General features: G+C 35.8%; 1 protein-coding gene and 1 long non-coding RNA gene across 2 annotated transcripts in view; one reads left to right on the top strand and one right to left on the bottom strand.

Moving 5' to 3' along the window:
- LOC124416554 lies at positions 1–25614 on the top strand. Its single transcript, XR_006930778.1, has 4 exons — positions 1–126; positions 6936–6939; positions 15505–15509; positions 25604–25614. It is a non-coding gene; the product is annotated as an uncharacterized LOC124416554 (long non-coding RNA).
- LOC124416547 (ornithine decarboxylase 1-like) overlaps positions 208–27569 on the bottom strand; it is a 29779-nt gene continuing 2417 nt past the window's right edge. Inside the window, exons 2-9 of the mRNA XM_046897724.1 lie at positions 11323–11502; positions 10969–11226; positions 9285–9361; positions 9001–9174; positions 5394–5733; positions 3291–3505; positions 2382–2590; positions 208–882 (exon numbers count right to left, since the gene is read on the bottom strand). Of these exons, the coding sequence (XP_046753680.1) occupies positions 666–882; positions 2382–2590; positions 3291–3505; positions 5394–5733; positions 9001–9174; positions 9285–9361; positions 10969–11155 (1419 nt within the window). The 5' untranslated portion in view covers positions 11156–11226; positions 11323–11502 and the 3' untranslated portion in view covers positions 208–665. The remainder of the gene's footprint in view (positions 883–2381; positions 2591–3290; positions 3506–5393; positions 5734–9000; positions 9175–9284; positions 9362–10968; positions 11227–11322; positions 11503–27569) is intronic.

Below are 27569 nucleotides of genomic sequence, written 5' to 3'. Positions count from 1 at the left end.
TGCTTAGTTCAAGTGGAATCAGAATATCCGAAATATCTACGAAATTTTCATATAAGTAATTAATTTCAATTTCCAAAGCAAACAAATACCCAAGGAATTTCAAAAGTAGCTCATCGACACACGTGAGTGTGCATTTGGAAATTTAATTTCGATCCACGGTGAGTTTTTTTTATAAAATTATATTGTCAATACGTTAGTAATGTTCTGGCTAATCAGGTTTGCCTGCCTATTGCACTTGAAAGATCAAACACTCTACCTGGAATCATTATTTAAAGACTCGTTTGAAAGCTGTAAATTGCGGAATTTCAAAGTAGTAAAACGACACAAGTAATTTAGCTCGCAATTTATCCATACCGCCGATGCTCAATTAAATTAGCTGTATCAACTGTACTTGAATAAAAAAAAATAAATAAATAAATAAGTATCGTTCACTTCAGCTAGTCAACCACTTGTTCTATAATTGGTACAAAATTGATTGTGAAAGTTTTTAGTTACGGAATAACTTGTGTTTTACAGGTAATTACATGAGAAACCATTACATTAGCGTCATGAATATGACGATGCGATAGATACTCAATAACCATTTGATCACGCCGTTGTTTGTTATGTAGCTTCGAACGGTATTGAACGAGTCTTTAGATTAGAATTATTTTTCTTATTCTTTTTTAATCAATTGCATCGACGTCGACGTAATCGTATAAGAAGGAAGCTGTAGCAGCGGGAGATGCAGCCAATATTTCTGCCGGAGCCAAGTCGATCGCCGAATTGTTCCAGTTATCCATATTTGTGCCACCGATATCAAGACCAAGCCGTAGATTAGCCGGTGTGTTGCCAATAACAAAGTGATCTTCGGTGAGAGGAAATGCATCCTTGAGCAGGAGCCTAAACAAAAAAAAGGTAATATCGTCAATTGAGAAACCGTTGATCGAGCGATACTGTGCAATAATGCGTGCAAGCTCTTTAAGTGGTCGGTGTCGATGTTGTAAAGATGAGCATTCCCTTGGGGATGAATATTCCAAAAAATGAATATAGTTCTCCTGCCTTCGGAACTTGAAGACTTCAAATGATTTTAGAACGGCAACTGACTTCGCAAGACTTCATGCAACTTCATGGGTCCAAGTGAATTAAATTAACTAAATGACTTGACAGCAAGTTTTTTTTACAGTGTTCACTTGGATTTAGGAGCGGATGCCTTCTCAATATTTCCCTAAATTGAACGCTTGCGGAGTGTCAATCAAAGAGAAATCAGTTGGCACGAAGTGTTCAAGTCTTGGCGACTTGGAATTCTTTTTGCTAATTTTAGAATATCTGTAGGGCACTTTACATTTGTTTCAGCACGTCATATTCCACTGTTATTAAGAGTATAATAAGAAAATAGAGAAAATTTTTGATGAAACTACCAAATGCATTCAGTTCAGAAAATCATTTACTCCGGGCTTCTGAATTTCAAACAAATGACTTGGTTGACTTGGATAAAATCTGGTTGAAAAATTACAAATCTGCTAGCAATGTGCTGTAATAGGTACTTTCTAAATTTTAGTTTCAGCTTTAGTTACAAAATGGAAATTATTGAAATTTGGATGAACAATTGATTATCAGTGTATGATTTACTTTTAATTTTTATAAAATTTTCGTCTAAAATTTGCTGTACACTTTATCACTTTATCGTTGTTGCTATACAGTGTACCGTGGCATTTTAGAATGGCCCGTCACAAGGGAAACATTGTCTTGATATTTGACATTTTTTGATTGCTCAGTTTTCTACTTTTTATGCTCAACTCTTTACGGAATTAAAACTGAGTTATCCCTTATCAGCAAACTGCACCGTATTGTCAACAACAAGCACAGTTTAGGTGTAAATCAGTTTAGCAATATTCTCTGGTCAATTTTAAGTTCATGACCAGGTAGAATTGAATAAAGTACCCGGTCGGTGTTGGACGACTCCAATAGACAATTTTTATTTTTGACGTTTCACTCGGGCTCAATCGACCATCTTCAGGCTACTACGCAATAATTGTGTCAGCAGTTTGGTAGGATAAATTTGTTTGTTTATCCACGTATAATACAAATCCAAAGTTATTAATTTGAACATTAGGTTTATCACACTATTCGTAATGATCAATGAACTTCATTTTATTTAAAATATGGGATAAATTATAAGTTAACCCTCCAGTCAAGCATCAAGTTTCATGTTTTTAGATTGCAGTTAAAATTATTGGCATACAGCTGATGTTTGATGGCATAAAATTCGGCGTAAACTCCACATTACTCAAGATTATCGGGCCAAACCGGAACGCAGAAAATAAAAATTGTTTGTCCGATTTGAGCGGCACTGCTAAGTACTTTGTTTGATATTCTGCTGCTTCAAGTGACAAACTTACCAAATGCTTTCATCTGCAACAACGTGGACCTTAGGCACGGGAAATCCATTAAATGGAGATGCGACAGGCAAAGTATATGCACCCATATTTTCAAAAATGATCCATTCTCCCAGATCCATATCTTGCAGTAACATGTTTTCAACAACTTGGTCAAGGCTATCGCATGTTGGTCCCCAAATGCTCGACTGAATCATCTTACCGCAGGCTTTCTGTTATCAAATAAAATTTGTTTAGATGCTTGTCCCCTTTTATTCTTTGTTGTCAATATTGACGATATACCGTGAGTGTTTGATGAAACAGAATCTGGTATGTTGCTCAAAATGACTCGACGCTTTTTGCCAATTCCGGTAGGTTGGCGCTTGGCGCGAGAGCCGCAAGTTGGCTTCCTCAAAAACTCACAGTATAGTTTTACATGCTTAAAATAGAGGAATATCAGAAAAAAAAAAGAGAAAAAGAATTCGCATTACCATGGTGAACTTTTTTGGCAATGTGACCTCATTATCAAAGTAAGAGCAGTCGCGTAGGGTTCCAACAATAACAGGAATTTTGTTTTTTTTCAAAGAATTTGGGGGAACAATCGTCAAATCACACAACATTATTCCAGTTCTTTATCTAGAAATGGTTCACCGAGCGTTAAATGAAAATTTTCCCAGAATTTTGAAACTTTAGAACAGTTCTGTCACTTTTTCCAGATACATCGAAAATATCACTTTTCATTTTTAAATTGCGGAACAGTTATAAACTTATAATTCTTTCAAGTTTTTTTTTTTACTGCCAATCGTCTTTTTCTTGGAATCGACTCCGTTTCGAGATTACAATATTTTATCTAAACTGTTTCCAACATCAATGTGGATATTTCGGCTGTTGAAATGAAACAAAGAATTATTTGAATAATTTAACAGTAAGAACCTTGAGTGGAAGAGGAGTGACACGTTGATGATCGTACAAAAGGCAGTTGAAAGAACCGTAGACTCCGTCGTTGATGTAATACATTACATGTGTGACGGTATTTGGTGATGTTGGATCTTGGCGCACGTAACGCTTGCTGTGGATGCTTGTTGCCAGTGTAAAAGCAGAAGCGACGTAGAAGCGACCAGGTTCAGCAATAACGTGGACATCTTCGGCTGCATCGGTAAAACAGTCGAAATTGAATTATGAAATTTGATACATCATCGGCTTGGATCGACGATAGAGGTAAGGATTGAAAGAGTGTGTGAAATGCATGGCGAAAGTGAAGCGAATCAAGTTGTATCTGATTAAAAAACAAGTCTATAATCCAGAGAAATAATATTGAAATACTAAAATTCAACTGTAAACACCTTGTAATTGTCAATGTTAGAGACACGACAATATACGTAAGATATACCACAATTTTCATGAGAAAAAAATATGAGCCAATCATACGCCTACATATATGGCCACGAGCAATTATTATTCACATTTTATATTATTTATATAATTTAGCTGGGTACTTCAGGACAGAGAGGGCTGCTTGAGTCAACGATTCGTCATGAAGAGTAACGAGAAACCTTGACTGGGGTTCACTTTAAAATTGACTCCGGAAAGGCCCGAAGGCAAGATTGAGGACTGGTGCGCCGCCTAGTTAAGACTCCCCGCGACACGACCCACGCAAGAAAGTCCCCCTCTGTCGTTTGGTCCTGGTGAAAAAAATTCAGTCCGACTACTTACCGGACTGACCACGTATAACTGATAATATCATTACAGTCAATTCTTTCTCAGTTCACTATTTCACTATTCTCAATTTATGATTCGAAAATGCTTCATAATTATTGTTTCGATTTTGCATTTGTAGCGAAATTGACTTATATCATTGAATAAATATAAGGATATGAGCTGTAACTTGCATTATCGACCGTCTAAAATCTATATTCATTGGTCATGTGTTACCTGTGCATAATACAGTGAGTTTCCACATTTTTTATTTGTAGACCTTAAAAATTCCTAAGATTTTGCGCCTATATCTCATGTATAATCTATACAAACACAATTCCTATCCCACGTAGACACTATATTTAGTCATTTCGGCGGTCTAAGGATTAATAATATAGAAAGTAAGATTTACCTCAAGACTGACAATCAGATTGAGTTCAATACGAATCGTAATTGAAATACAAATTTCATTGGATTCAATAAGATAAATATGATACGTTTCGCTATTAGTGAACTCTGTCCTAAACTATGAGATTCAGACTCTTGCATTTACGATAAATTTTAGGTCACGTATTTTTATTGAATGCAGAATCTAGTAGTAGGCACATAACGCATTAGTCATGATCGAAACATCAACTGCTAGGGACGAGTAATGTACAAATATATGGTATTTTTTACATGGTCTATAACCAGAAACTACTACACAACAAAATGAAAAAAACCTACGAGTGAGAAACGCATGAACGAGATGTCGCTGTAATTAGATATTTTCTGTGACCGATCGTCTCCTTGAGTCCGTTGCCAATAAGAATCCAAAATGTACAATATTTATGATTTACAGATGATGAACCTATGATTCGGCAGAAGGACATAACTTCAAATTTCATTCAAAATAAAACTCAGACAATCTGCAGAGAAATTATTTACAAATAATACAAGCTATTTTTCATCAGAATTGGCCAAGCAATATGGATTTTCCAGTGGAAAATGGTAGGATAATGCAATTTCTCCGATGTTGTTGAATAATGAGGCGTTTAACCTCAAGATTCAGTGTTTCAAAGTTTTTCCCTGCGATGATAGTGGTTTGTTTAGCTAGATATAACTAGACTAACTTTAGCGATACTTTTCAAATCTCTGCTGTCTGAAGTTTTTGTCGACTGTACGTCGCATACATTCTTGAAAAGATTGAACAGAGTTCAATGTTTAATCCGCTTATCTTAAAAAAATATTTTGAAAAATTAGACCAATGACGTATCGGATACTAAGTTCACACGCCGCACGTGGAGGATTTTTTTTACAACTTCAAATATAAGGAAACCATCGATAGTAAAGATTTCTTACTTGGGAAGCATTCCACCAATGCCTCGTTTATGACTTCAGCAATTTTATCGATGGAAGTTCCTGTGGATCCTGGATAACCACCTCCGAGATCAAGTAAGTATGGCTTAAAGCCAAGATCGAAAGCCAAGTCGAAGAGAGCCCTGGCGTGTCGTATGGCTCTCTGGAAAACGGGAGGATCTTCACAACCGGATCCCACGTGAAAGCTGATGCCCACCACATTCAATCCCAGTATGCGGGCGATATGAAGAAGCTTTGGAGCTTCGTGAGTTGGATCGCAGCCAAATTTCTTACCCAGAATGCATTGAGCAACTTCAGCGTCGCAACGGATACGAATCACCACCTATTCACATCAAGGACAAAAATTAGCTTGTACTTAAATTTGATGATAACTGGCGGTGCGTTAACTCAAGGATCAACGGAACTGGATCAAAACTTAGGAAGAGAGGAAAACGCTTAAAAAATCTCTAGTAACGTTAATTATGTCAGTAACGATCGAAACGAATAAATTAACATCCTTACAGATGAAACAAAGTCCCTCTGGAGATAAATGAGTGACTTAAAATCAATTGTTTTATGTGAAGTCAATAATTTTTCGACTGTTTGTAATATCCTCTTCGTGAAAGTTGTGTTAATAAAATTTTATTTTATTTTTTTACAACTGTGAGTTATTTTAATCACTATAAATTCATTAGCAGCAATTCTTACTACAGTAGAAGTCTTATATATATATATATACAGGGCCAAGAATTCTAAGAATTAGAATTTACGGGTTACCCTCTCCATCAAAATATTCATCCAATACATACTCTCTCACTGTCTGCGCATGCTCTACGTGTTGCGCAGTAAATTAGGCGCATTGAAAAGAGGTAAAGAATAGGTGAACCAATATCCCCTCTAAAGTAGGGAAAGTCAAATTTGAGTGGTTCGAATATATGGAGTTCTACTGTACGTGATCTAAACTATGATACACCAGTGACATTCCTTGAACGTTTTTCATACTTGTAATACTCAATCGTCATGATTCGAAAAATGATTCCCCAAAGCCATTCAACCAGATGGCCAGAATTTGTCAAAATAATACATTTTTAAATATTGCGAGCGTGGTATGAATACGAAACAGTAAGCATGCAACAACGAGGTTTGTTTTTTTTTTTTTCAAATTTCCTTTTTTCATTCAATTTGTTTTTCTTCAATACGTATGCCCACATCATTTATGTGTGAAATTGTTCAATTTCATGCCAATCAACAGAAATTTCACATTTTTCAGTGACAAACGCGAATCTTCCTTGCTTTCGCTTACCTGCCACTTGAAAAGTCGGGCTTATTATTGAAAATAGTAATCCTAGTAATCCTTAACTAACAATATTTGTGATATATTAAATTTTGATCCGAAAATGAGACAAATTTCGGGTGGGAAATTTATGTGTCCTTCTTTATTTCCGTGACAATTCGCCACTTCACACAGTGGTCGGAATGCCCAAAGGCCCAAAAATGTTGGAAAAACTCCAAATATCAAAGTTGACGCTCAAAGTTGGATCTGAGATATGTTTATGAGAAGAGGTCACTCTGCGCAAGTTTCCAGAAAGGCAGAGTGCCGACCCATGTATTTGGGCCACACAATTGTCCAAATTGCACCGCCGCGACAGTAGTTCGGTTTGCATCCGAACCGTGCGATGACAGGGAAATCTTTTCAAATGTCAAGGAAGTGTGTTTTTCGATAGACATGTAAAAAAAATATTGCCCCTGCAAAAATACGTCATTCGTGAAGCGTGCAAGGGCCGTATAACATATCGTTTCCCTTGCTTCTACGACGAAGATCGACCGGGCTCCGGTGAACCACCGACTGTCGAGTGAAAATATAAATTGCGATACGTTGCACAGCTAAAGTTTTTGCGTTTAATGTTTGTAAATTGTAACGGAAACAAAGGACACATCAATTTCGGAAAAAATTGTTTTTCCAATGATTTTCTTGAAAACGTCTGGCCGTCTGGCCCAATGGCTTGGGGAATTATTATGATTAGAGTCCCGACGCCTCAGTACTAAAGATATGAAAAATTACAAAAATTTCACTGGTGTGTCAATGTCGCCTTGTAAATAAATCCAAGCAAATTCGAATAACACAAGATAAGATATCAACAACTTGAGAAAAGATTTGATAATTAGGAGGTTAAAAATAAGTAGACTGCCTGACGAAATTCTCCACAATTTGTATGAGAAGCATTTTAGAAATCTATATAATAGCATACTCGTAGTCACAGCGCGCGAATGTAATTCTTGACTAACATATGTCGTACCACACTTACAAAAATGTATTTTTACCTAATTTGGAGACAACTAATGGCAAAAAAAAATTTCTTGCAATCTCTGGAAATCCTCGTCTTGAACAAAATAAGAACAAACGTATTAGATCGGATAAAAAAATAACAAAGTTCAATTATTGTCAATGTTTTAATTTTAAAACTTTCTCCTGAATTGCTAATATCTTAGCTTGCATTAGAATTTTCTCAGAAACATTTCATAGTAGGAATGTTATTTTATTCTTGTTCACTATCATTGACGCAACCAACATTGGTAAACATTTGTTATACGATTTCATCTTGTCGTCGTACAGCCCATTCATCCCTAAGGAGGTTGATGAAATGAAAATCAATACTTTTTGTCAACTTGATTGTGAGATAGTCAAACACTGGGTAATTGTCGAATTAATATATCGGTAACCTAGGATCGTTTTTCTAGAAGAGCGACGAGACAACCTTAAACGATGAGCATTAGCAAGGTGATTTGTACAGTTTTACTTTAGAATGGCCATTTTGTAGGGTATACTTTTTTTTACGAATTCAACGAAACAGATTTTTCCAATAATACATTTCATACTACCGTCTGTCGATGAAAATACATGTCAGTGCTATTTAAGCAAATAGTTAATTTGACTAACCTTCACAGACTAGCCCAAAAACTTCCCGCTCGGATGTGTTTTGAGCCTATGAAGTATTAAGAAATGAAAAATATTTTATTTTCTACATTGGGTTGTTCAAATACTTGTAAATTGAAAACTACTCGACCAATGATATGTAAAATGTAATCGGTTCTAAATTAAAAAAGACAATCGGGATCAAAATCAGCCAACTCCGATCATTCGTTGTCGAGATATTATTGGACAAAATTGATCGCGCATACTTTCCCTTTTTTTCCTCAAAATGAAAAAGGAGCCGAAAGTTGAAAATTAAATAATCAACAATATTAACGAGTTAAAGCAAAGCATCTGAGATTGTAAGGACTTGTTTTTTTAACCAAATGAGTCATTGCCATGCAGAGTGAAATTGAACGAATCTGTTAATTTTTTTCTATTTCGAAGTGATTTGATAAGAATCGTTCTAGCATCGAATATGATAATTAGATAATTACTCACTGTGATTATCTCGTAATAAAATTATTGAAAAGGTATTAATTTGTAACTCACCAGCCTCCTCGAGATACAATTATTAGACTGAACATCTTCACTGATACCTCTAGTCGGCAGTGAAACAAGTAATTGAATAGAAAATGTGAAATGCTCCAAATTTTGCATCACATCTAAACTCAAATATTTCCAAAAAGTCTGACTGACCTTGGAAATTGGATGGAGCTTTTTAATCTTGTGAAGTTCTGTCTCGTTATCGGCAGTCATAATATCAACACCCATTGCCGCAGCATGGCGAATATGAGAAGCAGGTTTGGCTGGATTGGCAAAAATGATTCGAGAAGAGTCCACGCCAACGCCCAATACCTTATTGATCTCAGACTGTGGAATTAAACAAAAAGCAAGAATTGTGAGAATTAAAAATTACCTTTACGGTAAAGCATATTACATCGAAAACAATAATAATCGAATCTGACAGAAACGAATTTTACCTTTGACGCACAATCAAATCCAACACCAAGTGCGGCGAGCACTTCAAGAACTGTAAGGTTGTCGTTGCATTTTACAGCTGAAATCGAAAGAAATTTTAAACATCAATTGAATATTGGATCGCACGATCGGTACCGCCATATCTGAAAGTCACATTATAAATGTATTTTAAGCAATTTTACACTATCTGAAATTTGTTTCAAATACTTTTGGAAAGGCTCGTGCAAAGTGAGATAGGTAAATTTGCACTAACTCTTCATTAATGTGTATCGATGAAAGTTCAGTACTAGGTCTGAAAAAACAGTCAAAACCAAATTTTTTACTTCTTCAAAATGTACGTTATGTAACGAATGTGTGGAATAGGGCGTTTGCGATTGTTAAAGAAATTGTGAAAAAATAGATCCTTGTTATTTGACTGTGTTTTAGCTTGTTTGACGGAGAAAAAAATTAAACTAATTATTGAGTAAGGTAGTGCTATAAATTTATGGAATTATAGATACATCGCTACAAAGGGTTTATGTCAATGTCTTTTGATTGACCAATAACGAAATTGGACTCAAGATTGTGAAACTGAACAAGCTCGAAAATAGCCATACGTTGTAAGAAATAAGTATTTTTCGATTCTCCGGTATGGCTCCAAATTTTAACCTTTTCCAGCACTTCCTTCAACTTCTACCAAAATCGGGTCGATAGATCTTATCAAAATCTATGTCCCATGCAAAATTTAGTCACCTCCTAATGCCATCGAGATAGAACACTGCGACAAAATTTTTTTTAAATCGAGAGCGCTCCATCATAATCAAGAAAGAATTGGTATTCGAAAGTTTCGGTTGTGCTTTATAAACTTTTTTTTTTTATACTTGTCCAGGAAGTAATGAAAAAAAATATTTTTCAAATTTTTCCATAAAACTAAGGAGACAGGGGTACCAGGGATACAAAAATTCTATTTTCACCATTTTTATAGACCCATTGAATTGCTAACAATACGCATTGATAAAGAGCGAGTTTAAATTTACCTTACTCAACCTGCACGAGTCTTTTGACGTATTTACTCAGGACGTGAATTTCTGACAGTTGTTTAGTTTTTCTTCAAAACCTCTTGAAAATTATAGTAATTTCAAGAAATTTTGTGAATATAGATGAATTGCAACGCAAAAAAAATCATTGTGAAAATATATGATGATAAGCACTGATATTTCTAACGAAAAATTCCTCAAAAGTTTTTATGAATGTAGTTTTGCGTAGAGAAAATATTACTATGCGTGTAATCTAGTAATAAAAAATCTAGTAATAGGTAAATTAGATATTAAAACGGAAGATCCGACTGACATATCAGCTGCGATTGATGTTCAGGCGAAGAGAAAAACTCCGGCAAAGCGTAAGACTCCGGAATGAATGTCGTACAAGTGGGGAAATCATAAACTAGCGATGTGAAAATGAAACTTCTTTATATGGTCTATAAGCTGTAAATGCCATTACCCATGAAATTTGTCGTACAAGTGAGAATCGTACAGATAAGCAACTGCAATTCTAAAGCTGCTGTTGAATATTTCATCACAACAACCCACCGAACTAGAACCTTGCAAGATATTGGAGATGCTGATCTATCATATATGAGAATAATTTGAAAAGACAGAAGCCTAGACATAAGCGAATTCAGTGTCGAACGTTAGTAAAAGTGTGTACCATAGTATGGATCGACCCGAGGCAACTTTTCTTTCCAAATTTGATGCTTGCGAACAATGTCTCCGATGTCGAGTACATAAAAGGCTTCTTCTTGCACACCGCTATTGCTGATGTCTCTGATGACAGTCATAACGTTAGCAGAACTATCCAGAACGTGAATGCGTTCGTCCAAATTGGAGACCTTCATGACTCTGAATTTATTGATAATGAGGGAAGCTTGCTGAATAATACGGAGCTCTGTAGGTGCTAGGCAGCAATCTGTAATTCGGAGCAAACGATATTGATATTTAATCACCAAAAATTCGTCCTGCTGGATTTAAGCTCAATGATTTTGTTCTGAATAAAAAGACATACGAGGCAGCTGTCAATGAGAGACGGAAGTTTCGTCAGGAAGCAGGTTAAAACGTGATTGTAGTCGGCAAAGAGGTGCTAGCAAAGCCACGGGGGCTCTGCGTTCAATGCCAATTTCCAGTTCCCGCTGCTGATCAGTGGTCCACCAGGAGACTGGCCAACCAGCCTATCGCAGATACAACCCTGAAACATTTGAAAGTCAATTTATGTCTGGTAATCATCGCTGTATCGAGCGGATGTTAATTCGCACACCAAACGTTCTAATGCATATTTAAGATACGCCAACTATTAATGTATACAGTTATAATTCTTGGAGGTAATCTTGCAATGTGTCGAAGAGTTGTTTTCATATTTGCCAAAGATCAAGATTAGAAAGTCATGTAAATGAAATAGTTTTTGAAGTTCTTAGATAACGAAAGATGATGCCTAGTATTTTCAATCGCTATCGCACGGTTGGAGTTTTTGACAGTAGTGCAATAATCCATTTACACCGAACATCGATACTCGGTAGTTTTCGTTTATTTGAAGTGCAGTGGACTGCGATAGAGCAAATCTTACGAGTTCATATTTTACAAACTCAATGTCATTAAAAACTTGTTAAGTAGCGTATGTTCACCCAAGTGATCGTTTTTATCAACTTCAGAACCGCTGACCGCACAAGCGCACAAAGAAAAGTGTGTTGACCGGCAGACTGGACCACCATACCTACCAAGGGTGAAAATTTACCCTGTTGAATTTCGGTCCCATGTTTGGCGCGGTAAACAATTAAATCTTAATCCGAGGAAACTGTACTGGCTCCTGCGCAGAAAATTTAAGCTCTCGCTAAATAATAGGATCCTGTTGTACAAGGCGATCGTCAGACCAGTCTGGACATACGGTATTCAGCTGGAGGGGGGTAGGGCAAATAAAACTAATACTGAAATACTCGAGAGATTCCGGTCGAAAACCCTCAAAACGATGGTAAATGCTTCGTCGCTCTTTTTTCATACCAAATGAAATTATAAGAAATGATTTGAAAATCCTTACGGTGCAGGACGAAATAGCCGCCTACTGCAAAAAATATCAACACAGACTAGCAGCTCACCCGAATCGACCAACGGTCAAGATACTTAAAGAAGAAACTCCAATAGGAAGACTGAAGAGATATCTAACGATAAATATGTAAATAATTGGTAATTATATAGTAAAATAATTTATTAAATATATAATAGTAGTAAATAGCACAACCCAGCACAACCTGTGTCTTCGGGAAATAACAAAATGGCGGTGCTAGAGTAGAAAATCGATTTTCTCGAATTTTCATCGTTTTTTGAAAGTTATCGATGCGTTGTGTGCGGCACAATGTACCCACAACATGGCACAACCGTTTTTTTTTCGAAAATTCCAAAACGGCAGTGCTAAGTTCACGCACATAAATTTCTCGGCGAAATACGACCGAACGCGTAATTTTACGTTTCAACTACGTACGTAAATCATAGGTACATTTTGACCTTGAAGGTCACTCTAAGACAAGGTGTGGATACCTCTGGGAATACAAGCTTTTCAAATTGTTCTTTAATATGACCTTGATGATGACCCCCAAGGACATTTGATTTTTAGCTTCGGAAACCAAAGAGAGATTGATTCGAAGTTGATTACCATATTAAATTTTCAATTTTATTAATAACTAGAAATCATTCTTCCGTGGGGTTGTCTTAATTAACGTGAGCCAACTCATTTTGTTATTAATTGGGAAGCGTTTCCGTCGTAAACTAAAAGTTATTCCATCTAATTCTTTTTTTTTTTTTTCAAACATACCTTCTCAAGTATTTCTTCCAAAATATTTTCTCTTTCCAACTGATAGTTTTCATTTTATGACTTGCGTAACAGTCCCGGTCATCATTATTTTGAAATTGAAAAGCTTCTATTCCCATAAGCATCTACACCTAGTTAAAGTTTCATTGACCTTAGAGTGACTTTCAGGGTCATAATGTCCCTGTGACCTAAGTACATATTTGAACGTGAAATTCGCGTTCTATCGACTGCCGATGTCGGAAAAGGGTGTTCCTATCCTTTATATATATATATATATATTTTCTTTTAAGTTGATCTTGCAATAACCTTGAAGGTCATAGTTAGGATCAAAATCAAGGTCACCATTAAATTCCTCGTTGAAGGTTACTGCAAGAATGACCTTCGCTTTTTTGAACAATATCTTACCTGAGGAAATATTCAACCGTCCCGTTACTTTTGTGACGCTCTGTATAGTCAAGCTGCAGCAAACTTTGAAAGCGAAAAAGATATCGAAACCGTACGCATACGAATATCACTATAATTTTTTAACATTTAATAATATTCCGCCTGCGCCCGTCCAGTAGTCGTTTCAACTTAATGTTTTTCACTTTTTTGTCCATATACGAAAACATCACCCACTTTACCTTACATGTAGGGTTTCTCCTCTCCTTTCACAAAGGAATTAATTAGCTACAAAAATGCCAGAAGAGTACTCCCTACTCACCTATATCACGGGGTCCGGGGCTGTAGGGGATTAAAATCGCGACATACAGAGGAGGTACCCCACTTTACGACTGTCCGACAAATTAGCTCATTATCAGCCCACAGCACCCTCACGCAAACAGCGAGTGAGAGAGTGGTCACGTTTGATACCCCACACTCGCCCGACGACGAACGCCAGTTCCATTCCTATTCTAACCATTGCGAAGCGCAAAGCGCGTTCCAGTTGTATTATTATAGTTAAATGGCCGATAGCCCAGTCGAATAAGTTGAATTTATAGGCTCGTCGTGCAAAGTTCTGCATAAACTTTTTCAATCTTGCATGCGTTTTATCGACAGGTAAGGAGCTTGACTCAAAAAGTCCGCCGTCACACCCATCCGGCATAAATTGCCATCTTTAAAGACGCGTCTTCTATTATATCTCGAAAACGGCTGCTTTAGGATAAAACACATCAGAACTTTTTTGAAGATAATTATATTCTTCATCTTTACTATTTTAAGCTTTTCTTGATCGAAATTCCCGTTTTTGAATTACAGCTCATTTAGTGTTGCAAATCTTCTATTTTTCTCTGAAACCTCCGTTAAAATCGATGTGCTGATAGAATTCCTGGTATTTTCCTTATTTATCAATCAATTTCCCACAAAGGGTCTAGCCGGATAAGAATGGTGAATCCGCCCCCACCGAATTTTGTGGCACCGATTTTTTCCCAAGTTCCTCACCTAAAAAAAAAAAATTTGTGCGAAATTACAGCTTTTTACATCGATTCCGAGGGGTTTGTCTGATGAAAAAACCTGTTTTTTCGTTTTTTTCGGTTATTAAATACTAAGAGGCGACCAAAAAATCTGAAAAAATTCTGAAAAATCAGAAACATGTTAACATTTATGGAAAAAATATTTGCAACTTTTTTTATGCTAAAGCCTATTATTAATCATCGAATCTTCTTTTAAAAAATATATTTTGTAGTGTATATATTTTGCTACTATTATGACAGAAATTGACGTCGTGATTCTACTATTAATTCCCTGCAAATAAAAAAAAAAAAAGTCTCCAAATTCGGCCTGCAACACATTGAAAAAAAATAAAACGACAAAATTTTCACATTTTTCGATAAGAATCCATAGATAAATCATTCTTTGGGTTAAATTGTCGGGTGATCATGGCTGGAGTAGTTGTGAGGCATAACAAACAGATGTTAACAATATGATTTTTACGCTGATTTTGGATATGTTGGAATTTTCGACGTCGATTAACAAGGTTGAAATGGAGTTTGTCCGATTTTTTACAATAACATGGATGAAAAAATCAGCATAGCTGTTGGTAAGCTGCACAGCTCAAGTGGCGCCGTTAGTGTGAATGTGTTGAACGGCATTGAACCTCGAAATCTATCTAGATACTTCGGACACCAGGCCCATTTTCCTACTTATTTCTTTATTTCTCCATCGTGACAGAGAGAATCATTTGTCTCATCCTAAACAACTAAATTGACACAAGTCGTAATCAAATGTGTGGTGCACGCACGGCACGCGCATCGACTTTTCGGGATACAGCGCGCAACTGAGCGCACGAAACTTCTATTCCCCAAACAGCGAAAACGAGGCGCGCGAACCTTCTCAACGTAACGGGTGAGCTGAAGTCAATGCCGTAATCAACAGTGATAGCGATGAAGATTAAATATGTAGCAATATAAATAGTAGGAGTTAATGCTTGATCAATGACATTTATGGAAACTCCAATTACACTTATTATACTAATAACATTTATTAATAAACTCAAATTAGCAATAAAATCCTACTGATTACATCTGTTTGTTATGTCTCACAACTACTCCAGCCATAATCACCCGATAATTTAACCCAAAGAATGATTTATCTATGGATTCTTATCGAAAAATGTGAAAATTTTGTCGTTTTATTTTTTTTCAATGTGTTGCAGGCCGAATTTGGAGACTTTTTTTTTTTTTATTTGCAGGGAATTAATAGTAGAATCACGACGTCAATTTTTGTCATAATAGTAGCAAAATATATACACTACAAAATATATTTTTTAAAAGAAGATTCGATGATTAATAATAGGCTTTAGCATAAAAAAAGTTGCGAATATTCTTTCCATAAATGTTAACATGTTTCTGATTTTTCAGAATTTTTTCAGATTTTTCGGTCGCCTCTTAGTATTTAATAACCGCAAGAATCGAAAAAATAGGTTTTTTCCTCAGAAAAACCCCTCGAAATCGATGTAGAAAGCTGTAATTTTGCACAAAATTTTTTTTTGTAGGTGAGGAACTTGGGAAAAAATCGGTGCCACGAAATTCGATGGGGGCAGATTCACCATTCTTATCCGGCTAGACCCTTTTCCATGTATAACTTTTTCCACAGAACTAATACTCCAATAGTTATCGAAAGTTGAATGGCGCGCCATCCGAATGAATGAATAAATGAATGAATGCAAATAAGTGAATGAAAAAAAAATTGTTGATCAAGTTGCTTATCTGGATGAAGAAGAAAACAATCCCCTTATCGGAGCTGTTTTTATCATTGACTATTGACAAATTTCAAGTAACTTTTTATTTTACAAAACATTGATATCATTGTTTATAGAGTCGATAAAAAATTCCTAGTCAGGAAGTAAGGTTACAAAAAGTTGATTTGTTGGTATTATAAGATTAAATTATATAGAAAAATTTATTCCAGCCTACTATGCTCTACAGATATACGGACGGATGTACGGACAATCCTCTACGCTAGAACATTCTTCCGAATGCTCGGGGTCACTATCCATCTCCTCCATTGGTGTTTGTATTAATTTTAACACTTGCATTTAGCATTCATTCTCAGGATCAATAACGACATCGGGTTCAGCAAATAGTAGGCTTTATAAACAATGATATTAATGTTTTGTAAAATAAAAAAATTACTCGAAAATTATTAGTCGATTATAAAAATAGCTCCGATAACGGAACTGCTTTTTTCTTTATGGAGCTAAGCAACTTACAATTATTCAACAATTATTAATTGTTTTGTTCCTTTACCTATTTCCATGCATTCATTCAGATAGTGTCATATTCAACTGTTAATAACTTTTGAAGTAGGTATTAGTTCTATGGAAAACTGGTACATGGAAAATTTTTAGGAAATTTCATAATAAATAAAAAAGATAACAGGAATTTTATCAGTATATCGATTTTTAAGGTAGTTTCACAGAAAAAAAGAGGATTTGCGACACTAAACAAGCTGCAATTGAAAAATTGTAGGTTCAATTAAACAAAATTTAAAATAGAAAAGATGAAGAATCTAATTATCTACAAAAGTCTTGTCTCAATATGTTTTATCCTAAGGTCAACCGTTTTCGAGATATGATATAAAAAGCGTTGTTCAAGATGGCAACTTACGCCGGATGCGTGTGACCGTAGACTTTTCAAGTTAAGCTCCTTAACTCGGCTGAAAAATCATTCGTTTTAGAATGACTGGCCCCGAGTATACAGTTGCACTGCACTTGGCCAGTTTATCATATTAAAATTATATATGTAACTTTAGTTACCTATCTACCGGCGCATCATCGTTCGCATAGTTTTCCTTTTAGGAATCCTCTAGGAATTATTTTTCATTAAAGAATTTGTTAGTAATCCATCATTTCAATCCGAAGAGTTTGCCCATTCATTCTTCGTTGTTTAATCACAACTGCGTGTAACACAAATCACTAATGTAGCATCATTTTGTTAGAAGATAATTATTAATCATTTATTGTAATTAGTCATCATTTCATTGTTCCAACGATTCGACAGTAACATCTTATGAATGACATGATTCATGATGACGTGATTGCAGGTCAAACCTGATATTATGATGAATAAATTTTATCGATCGATTGAGTTGAATCATCTTCCTTGTCTGGTCCGATTTTCCCGCAATTTCACCTATTCACAAGATGAACTTTTTTTTAAATAAAGCACCCAATATCCAAATTGCATTAATGTTCCATAAATACTTGCAGAATAATTTCTGCACGCGAGCAAACTGATTCCGCACGACAAAAGGCTTCCAGCCTTCGAATTTTAGGGAAGCTATTATCGAATTCAAATTCTACGCGCGCTATTCTCACGTATGGTTGAACGCAATCCCACCAAGCCACGCGAGTTGTTGCGTATCAACACAATTTGATTAACATAATAAGTCTGTTCTTCAATTCTAAATAGATATATTCTTATACGGCTGGGATTTCCTTGGACAGTGGATCCCAAGCTGTATCGAGCTGTCCGGAAAGGACAGGAGTCCCACCATCTGGCAACACAAAACCGCGCTGGAGGAACTGCGACCCTAAACAATAAACTCAATATCGAGCAATAACTGAATCGTCGAAGCGTCGTCGTACGGAACTTCCAGCGCGGGTTTTCCCTACTTTATTACCCCTGGGTTTTTACCAATTAACAATACTCAGTTGGCTGCCAGATGTGGACGCTGGCCTGTCCGGACAGTAGGTACGCAAAAGTCCGGAAGGATCGCGTAGGTATTGTTTAAGCACAAGTCATAACCTGCATGCTCCCACTTTCCTCCTACTACACGATAATCAACCAATAGGAAAAACTGACGAATCGGTAAACTCCTACACCCTCCACATTTTCTTAAAACTCCTTCACATTCCTTCTTCTATTTTTTCAAAACAGTCAGTTCTCATCGAGACACCAAACTGCCAACAGAACAGTTCCTATCAAGACCTCAAGCCAATAACAACTACCTAACAATTTCAAATACTAAACAAATATCTGAACTTAACGAACTATCAAGTCAACTAATTATCAACATATCTAATAAACAGCTATTACGGACTCTGACCACTTCAACAAATAAACCAGTAGATAATATCAACATCAATACTATAACGAGTTCGATGTATAACCGAGTACGAATACATAACTCGCAATCTTGTATAGAAACATCTTATATTGAACGTGTAAATATGTATATAGTTAGATTCTAAAAACTTGACCTAACAATTGATCTTCAATTAAACGCCCTCACTCCACTAGAGTGTCGTGCGGAACACAACACGAGTTTTGGATTTGTATCGTGGTGCGAGTATGTATGTACACGGTGTACCTAGGACTCCTACGATTCGCCCCTTTCTTCGAGGTCAAAGGCTTTAAGTGAGATGTGTACCAGCTGTCTAAGGAAATCCCTATATTGTTAGGGAATACATTTTCCGGCGAACACTAGCCTGCTCGGTAATTCCATCGTGTATAGTTGTGGCGTGATTGTTTAAAGTCCATTGATTTTTTTGAGTACACAACAATTAATCACCACCGATCTAGGGTATTATGGCGCCGTTGGTACACATCTTGCTCAAGTCCAGTCCAGCGCGAAAGACAAAGTACCTGCACTCCTAGGCACACCATGTGCATACTCACACTCACACCACGGTTTGTATCCCTATCGTTCACAATCCATGAAAAGTACCGGCATGGACGGACGGAAAGTAACTACGAGCCAGTTCTGAAAGGTTTGTCATTGTGAGAAATGATGATCAAGCGTTAAATAGGACGTACACTAATTTATATGCTAAAATGCATGAATATTGCGATGCAAAAAATATGGAAGGAGTAGCTTTGGTTTTAAAAAAAACAATGTTTTCACAATCAAGGTTACGAGAGCTAAGTTGTTGAGTTAATCGTGGCAATCAAACAGCAGGCACGATCTGAAAAACGTGCGTGTGAAAATGTAGTAGACATGTTCATCTAATACGATAGAAGAGTTGCTTACAAGGCAGAATTTGAAAATTTATTTTACTAATAAAAGTCTAACCATCTATTTAGCGAGTATTCATAGCATGACAACACTAAGTGTGTATTGTACAGAACATATAATGTTTCAGGATGCATTTTTATTTTACAGCGACCAATTACTAAGCCGTGATTGGACGGTTCGGTGACAGGACTTCAAATACGAAAATTGTAGCAGTACGTTAATTAATGATTCTCGTAGAAACGACTCACACAAACACTATGCTGACACGCCTAACAGAATAAAACCACCAAAGGTGTGCGCAGTATCACCATTGTTTTTCATGTAATCTAAAAAGTATTTTTCGACGTTAAACTTAATTTTCATTCTGAATTCAGACACATTTAGCAAGTGGTGATGAAAATTTTTCATTTACGGGTTAGTGTGTAGTAAATTCAACAAACAGTTTCAGTGCGGTTATTTTGACTTAGTATCAAACGGTATGGGCATTGGTTCAGAATACGACCAATAATGATAATCTAATCAGATATTTATAAACGCTGAAATTTAGCGTCGATATGTATATTATGTAGCAAACATATTTTACTGTTTGACGTGTCGTTTGACGGGATCGTTAAATTTAGCTTGGTTATAAGTGTTCTATTTAGAGGACTGTATCTAATATCAGGACAAGATTGTACCATCAGGTATAATTTTCTAATCAGCTTTCAGATACACATGTACGTCGACCTGTGTCTAATCACTATCACTATAACGAAAAAGCAGAAAGTTTCACGTCCGACAAAGTTATTCCTACACTTCTTGTTTGTTCGTTCATCATCATATGAAATGGAAATTTTATGTTGTACAGTGCAAGCTATAGGATTAGCGAATATTTATTTTAACAACATCAATATTTCATATATTCTTCGAGTAATAACTCTGACAACAAGTGAGAGAACATTTGAAATATATAATACTGTTTTATGTCATTTAATTTCACGCCAAGAAAATGGGAAGAGCGTAACAGAGTAAATAAGAATAATGAATTATAATTCCAAATCTTATTAGCGTAACAAGAGTCACATGTCAGTAACCTCAATTCTCAATTCTTGGCTGATATTGAGATTCCATGATAAATATATTGAGAATGAATGGTACTGCGGAGTATGAAAATTTCATGAGCTCGATCAGTCAAAGATTCAGGTACATGAAACGAGACACATAGAACTAAATGCGCGATTTACCGAAGATCGCGATATGGAAAAAGGCGAACTAGCAGAGTACGTCGTACCAATTATAACAATCTTGCGGGATACGAGGCAGGAACAACATCAAACAAGCAAAGTAAAAAATATGTATTTTGGCACAAGGTTCTGAATCTCTCGGCAGAGACCTGTTTTGACAAATGAACTCAAATTCTTACTCTCCCGACGAGATGATCTTTGGGGTTATATTTTGCAAATTTTTTAATTATTCATTCGTATGATAATATCGATTCTAGCTGGCCAGATCACACTTCACAACATCAGAACGATCATCACATCACAAAAAATTTCGAATTGAAATGATGTTTTACGAAAAAAATTAATAGATTCTCATAAATACTGTAACATGACAAGCGTTCAAATATGTGCGGGAATAATTTTACTCTGACCCCGACGGATATGTCTATGGTCATTGACCAGTGTGGTGTATACGACCACCTAATCCGCATAGGAAATAGAGCAAGCACTTTGCGAGAAGACGCCAGGCCACCCGGTCAAATCCCCCGTAGTTGTGTCACATTTAATTTCATTTAATGTCTCACTGACTATTCATTTCTTCATTGAATATACCTAGGTGAGATGGGTGGTAAAATCCTCTGGATCCAAACGGATCTGGATTGGGTGTTAAAATTCCAGCTTCTCAACTGCCACGTTTTCAGAGTATTTACCCACGATGATATTGTTTGCTCAAACAATAAACTTGAAATAGTGAGTCTAGTCAATTGTGTGACTCAAGAATCTGCGATGATAAACTGATTGTACTTAAAACATAACTAGGTATATTCAATGAATAAGTAAATAGTCAATGAGACATTAAATGAAATTAAATGTGACATAACTAGGAGGGCAGCAGCAGAGTGCTTGCTCTATTTCCTATGCGAATTAGGTGGTCGTATATATGACAACCTGTGTGAATCTGTTATATAACATAATTATTTAAATATTTTTCTTGATGGAACTATTACCGAATTGACCGGAACTTTCGACTGAAATGTCATAACACTGCAGAACTCACTCCGACATACCAGCGTCCCACTCTGAAAAGTCGGCATCTCAAGTTTTGGATTCGGAACTTCAAGATGGGTGTATAAAACAATTAATAATATATTTTTCTTGCTGCAACTATCTCCGAATTGACCGGATGTATCGACAGAAATGTCATAGCACTTTAGAACATACTTCAAAACACCAGCATCTCACTCTCAAAAGTCAGCATCTCACGTTTTGGAGCCAGAAATTCGCGATGGATGTACAAAATAATCATTTTTATGTTTATAATGTTATATAAGTTATATTATATAATTATAATTTATAATGTTATATAAGTTATATTATACAATTATAGTTTATAATTTATTGTTTGGGCAAAGTAGAAAATCTGTTTAAATAAAAGTATTGTCTCGCGCTCATTTCGTTTTCATTTCACTCGCTATTTAAAATCATCCTCACACATGTACGCATACTCGCGTGCAATGTTCACCTGCCTCTACCTCAAATCTCGTCGCTTGCCCATGTCGCGCTTCGCAGTACATCAGCTGTATTTCATGTATTGTCTACTGTCTCAAAATTCTGTATGTGTATTATCTGTGTGTATTCTCTCGTCTCTGTAAACCCCAAGTTGCCGTATCAATCTCGTGCGAGATACATCGTTTCGCTATTATCTATCCCAAATAAACTAGGTATCTTGGTTATTGTTAAAATTCCTCATCTATCTCATTTAACATTCCGTTCCCTCACTTAAGTCATTCATCTCTTATTCGCAGATCCTACGTCAATGATCCACATCTTCTCGTTATCTCTACAAACATTTATAATGTTATATAAGTTATATTATATAATTATGATTTATAATTTATAATTTATAATTTATATTTTATTATATTATATAATTTCATGTTTCTGGCTCCTAAATGTGAGATGCTGACTTTCAACAGTGAAATGCTGAAGTTTTGGAGCGAGGCCCAAGTTGCAAAGCTCTGGCCGATTCGAAAATAGTTCTAGCGGGAAAAGTATTTGAACAATTATTTTATACACCCATCTCGAATTTCCGGCTCCGAAACCTGAGATGTTGAGTGTTGTTCTACCTCTCGGTCTAGAGAACTATTGATGTAATGCTTTCCGGCTGTAGAACATTCGATATTTACGGCTTATAATGGTCAAATTATCTCAATTTGTTGATACGCTACGACATGCTACGAGAACTTAGCATCTCATGGGATTAGACTTTTTTTTTATCAAAAACCCCGCGAACTTTTGTAAATCTCGTTCGAAACTGCAGAACTCTTCTGATATCTATAATTTGCAGGTCTAGCGATCGAGTTCCGTTGCGATTCTGTGAGATGCTACGCGAAGTTAGCATCTCATTTTTCAAAAATGCTTTTTTTGGGGAATATTCAACGGAACTACTGTTGAAACCTATCTAGAGCTGTAGAACTATTCGGGATGCTACAAGAACTGCAGTTTATTTTTGAGATGCTAATATTTGATATGCCAGATTCATACAGGTTACACCACACTAGTCAATGACCGTAGACATATCCGTCGGAATCAAAGTCAAATTATTCTCGGCATTCTCGCACATATTTGAACGTTTGTCTTGTTACGATAGGCTTACAATTAAATCAGTGACGTGTACCTATACTCAGAACACGTCATTTGTACAATCTTACAATAACATTAATATCTTCAAGCTCAGTAAATAATGATATTTCCTAATTGTGGATTGTTCCACTAATGTTATCGTGTCTGACCTTATGCACTTCAACCTGACGATCAGGCTTATTTGTACCCAATTGTAAGACTGCTACAAACCTGGGATACTGGACTATGCCCGTAAGAGCCAGTGTATACCGAGAGCATCTCTAGAAACTATACAAGAACTGCGCATGCGCCAAATAATTCAATCTCGTTGGTCAGCGAAATAGATAACCAAGGCGACCAACGTACACGAAATGTGACAAGGCTGTGAATCTCTCGCGCGTCAAGTAGCGTATTCAGGTTATGTTGGTATTTATTCCTATTTAGCGTGAATTTTCTAAGAAAAGTGTCGTTCAGCAATACCGTGCTTGATATTGGAAGATATTTAATCGACAAAATAAAGGCGTCGATGGAGAAACAGATATCAAAAGCTACAGAAATTGGATTAGTTATTTATTGAAAGAAGAAATCTTAAATTAAATGTGGAACGTCATTAACGAGTGGGAGTCTAGACAAATTGAGGCAGGTAAGTAAAAATATTTTTTATTTTAAACAGATTCTTTATTTACATGAAATTAAAAATAAATGGATTGTTGAAACCCAGTCAAAGGTTGCTCCGGAGTAGATTTGTTACAGTGCAGTGCTCCAGACGCCAGTAATCAGTGCCGATGAATATGAAATATTAAAATAAAATCAGTAACAAGGAACAAAAGAAATGGTGTATCTTAAAACACAGAGCCGAGGAGTACAAAAAGTACCAATTCGTTTTTCTGTCACAATTCTTGAAAATTAGTGATATCCAAAACAATTAGAAGCTCCTGTCTGATATAATACCTTTTAATATTTTCAGGTAGGAAACAAGCCATCATCGAAGCGAGACTAAAGTTGTCATGCATCAAAGTGTGTAAGTAAATATCTGATTCTATGATCTTTGCATATTACAATATTTTCACATGCATTCAATGATAAAATTCGTTTCTTTTGACAGACTCGAAGTTTCAAGTTTGGTTATTAGGGGGAAAATCATACCTTACCTGATGGCCAAAACGTTTTGGTGGCAAGAACCCTAGTTTCTCGATTGGTGCCACCGTCCAACCATCGAACCTGGTTGTTCTGTTGTTCCATCAGACAACAGGTACCCGAGGGAATTTCTTCAGGTCATCGCCACCTTCTGAACATCAGTCGAGGCAAAATTGAAGAGCACGACACGCTACAGATCATGGCGTCTGAATATTCGATCATTTTGAATTGATCAAGCCAATAGTAATAAGTTTGTTATTCAGCAATTGCTGCTAACTAATTTTACAGAGCAATCATTCCGTGCGCCTTTGTAATACAAGCAGTATTATTGGCCCGCATTATTTTTCAAATTTTATTTTCTACAGTTTTGATATTTCGTTTCTTACTCTCGTGGTATTCAATTGATATGAATAGTGTTTCAAGTCTTAAATGAGATTCCAGGCATGAATTTTGATAGGTAAACTGAACCAATCTCAATCCAAAAATGTTGGACAACTTCAGTTGAAAATGTCTTTAAAGTCAGTATTAATTAACAGCAACGCAAAAGTTATCTAGTGGCACAAGTTGAAAACAAAGAATTTTATAACGGTTTTTGCGACAGAGGGATTCCTTCCTGATAGTCATGTTACTGGATGATGTTCGGAGCACTATGAACAAGATATTGTATTGGATTTAGGTTTGCGTAAATATTTTCAAAGTGTGTTTCGAAGGAACAAGGGGTACAATCTTGAATTCGACAAGTCAATATCTTCATATGAATGTTCTGAACAATACTCTAAAACGTGATCATCCTTAAAGTTAGTTGTGACACTGTGATACATTTTGAAACTGTGAAAGAACGTTTCTGAGTTTTACTCTTCGGATTAGATTTTATTATGAAATGAATGGGAGGAGGAGATATCAGCGAACAGCAGAGATGCAACTATTTTGGCTGTTTTTTCTGTTGAAAGAGAAAATTTCATTGTTATTCTTAACGTATGAAGTAATGAAAATGATTGAATAAATTGTCCCCACCTACCTGCTTCGTTTCTTCCAAGCACCCAACATTTGAACAGATTTCTTGGTTCAATCGAATAGGCCGAATTTTAAAAGAGCATCAGCATTAAATTCCGACCAATCTTTGAAGAATCAATTTTCAATAACAAATGCTTCCCAAGCTTTTCCAAGTGACTACCTCAATTACTTGAGATTCTAACCTCAAAAATGTATGTAAACTACATCGCCGACAGAAACAGAGTTTGACCGCTGGGCCTCGCGGTGGCCAGACTGCACGGACGGCCAACTGAAACTCGCGCATGCGCAGTTCTTGTATAGTTTCTAGAGATTTTCTCGGTATGTAATGGGTCATTCCACGCCAAGCCGACCACTTTTGAACCCGTCCCCTTTTGATCTGGTTGAAAGTTTTTTTTTTTTCTGCCCTATCAATCACATTTCTCAGAATTTTTACAATTTTTTTTACCCAACCAAAACAAAAGGTGTGAAACTTTGAACAAACGGTTCTTTTTTAAATAGCTATAACTTACTCATTGTTGTTTTTTTTTTTGATTTTCGTTTTCAAATGTAATTTTTGTGACAAAAAAAAAATACAAAAAAATTGTTTCAACTTATCTTCATCTTATTTTTTTAAATTTTTGGAAAAGATCGAAAATTTCTCGATGATAACCATTTTCTTTTTCTTTTGGTTATATCAAACTTCAACATTTTCTGCTGATCCTCAAATTTTTTCAGAGTGGTTTTTGATTTCCAATTTTTATTCCAATTAAAGAATTTCTTTTCGACTAGCCTCATTTCTTATAACACAATTCTGCAAATTTTTCCGATGCTTACCACACTCAATTGTAGTTTGTGTTTTTTTTGCGCAACTTTTCTGAAAACCCTAAAAAAATTTCAGAATTGTGTTATGAGAAATAATACAAGTTGAAAAAAAAAATTTTTTGCTGAAAAAAGATGGTTATCAAAAAATTACCACTCTGAAAAATTTGAGGATCTACGGAAAATGTTGGAGTTTGATATGAAAAAAAATTTTTAAATTTAAAAAATAAAAATTGGTAAACATCGAGAAATTTTTGATTTTTTCTAAAAATCTTTCGACAAAAGATGAAGATGAGTTTGATCAATTTTTTTGTATTTTTTTTCAAAAAGTACATTTGAAAAGGAAAATTTTTGGAAGAAAAACGTCTCGCTAAGTTAAATTTTGAGAAGGTTATAGCTATTTCTAAGAAAAAAAAGTGATTTTTTCAAAAACTCATAACTTTTTTGAGGGTTGGATGAAAAAAATTGGAAAAATTCTGAGAAACGTTTTTGATAGGGCAGAAAAGGATGAAAAAAAACTTTCAGCCATATCGAAAGGGGTCGGGTTTTTTAGCGAACTATTTTCCAATTTTTTTTTACAACAATGTTACTAATTTCAACTTGCAGCAAAGGCATAGTTGCCAAGATATTTTTAATTAAATTACAAATAGAATTTATGATTTTACTTGGGTAGTAGCTATACAAAATTGCACGGTCCCACGTTTTAGAATTTTTTACAGAGCCGTACTTTGACGACTTCTCTTTGGGAGACAAACAACTTGGTTATTTTTTTATGGCAAGAGCTGAAGAAAAAAAAATTGAACCGCCCATCGACTGATGAATCAACGTAACAGGAAAGCAGTGATTGTAGGAAAGATAAAGAAGAAAGACACACCTGATTATGGGACTCAATTCTCGTGTCTTTCGTATCACGCATACAACGAAAATCTCCACATGTGGTGTATTCCCATGTAGGTTCAGCCAAGCTAGTTGGAAGTTTTAACAAGGACAATGAAATATTCTATCTCTTTGAGGAATAAAACATAATAGAGAGAAGCACCACGCTTCAAAGATTAAGTGCTGATACTAGTAGTGCGTCGACAATTAGAGCTACTATTTATACAAGTTCCACAAATACAACGATATGCATTATCTGGCTGGCTGTACACGCTTTGAGTCAACGTCATGGAACGATAGTTATCAAGAAGCCATCAAGTACATGGTTCATAGAGTTCACAGTTGGCGTGCGAGGTATGCTTGTATCGTTCG

The sequence above is a fragment of the Diprion similis genome, chromosome 1, assembly GCF_021155765.1.
Source record: "Diprion similis isolate iyDipSimi1 chromosome 1, iyDipSimi1.1, whole genome shotgun sequence".
In the NCBI taxonomy this organism is placed as follows: Eukaryota; Metazoa; Arthropoda; class Insecta; order Hymenoptera; family Diprionidae; genus Diprion; species Diprion similis.
The sequence above is the reverse complement of the archived record's forward strand: the minus strand, read 5'-3'. Positions and strand labels throughout refer to the sequence as shown.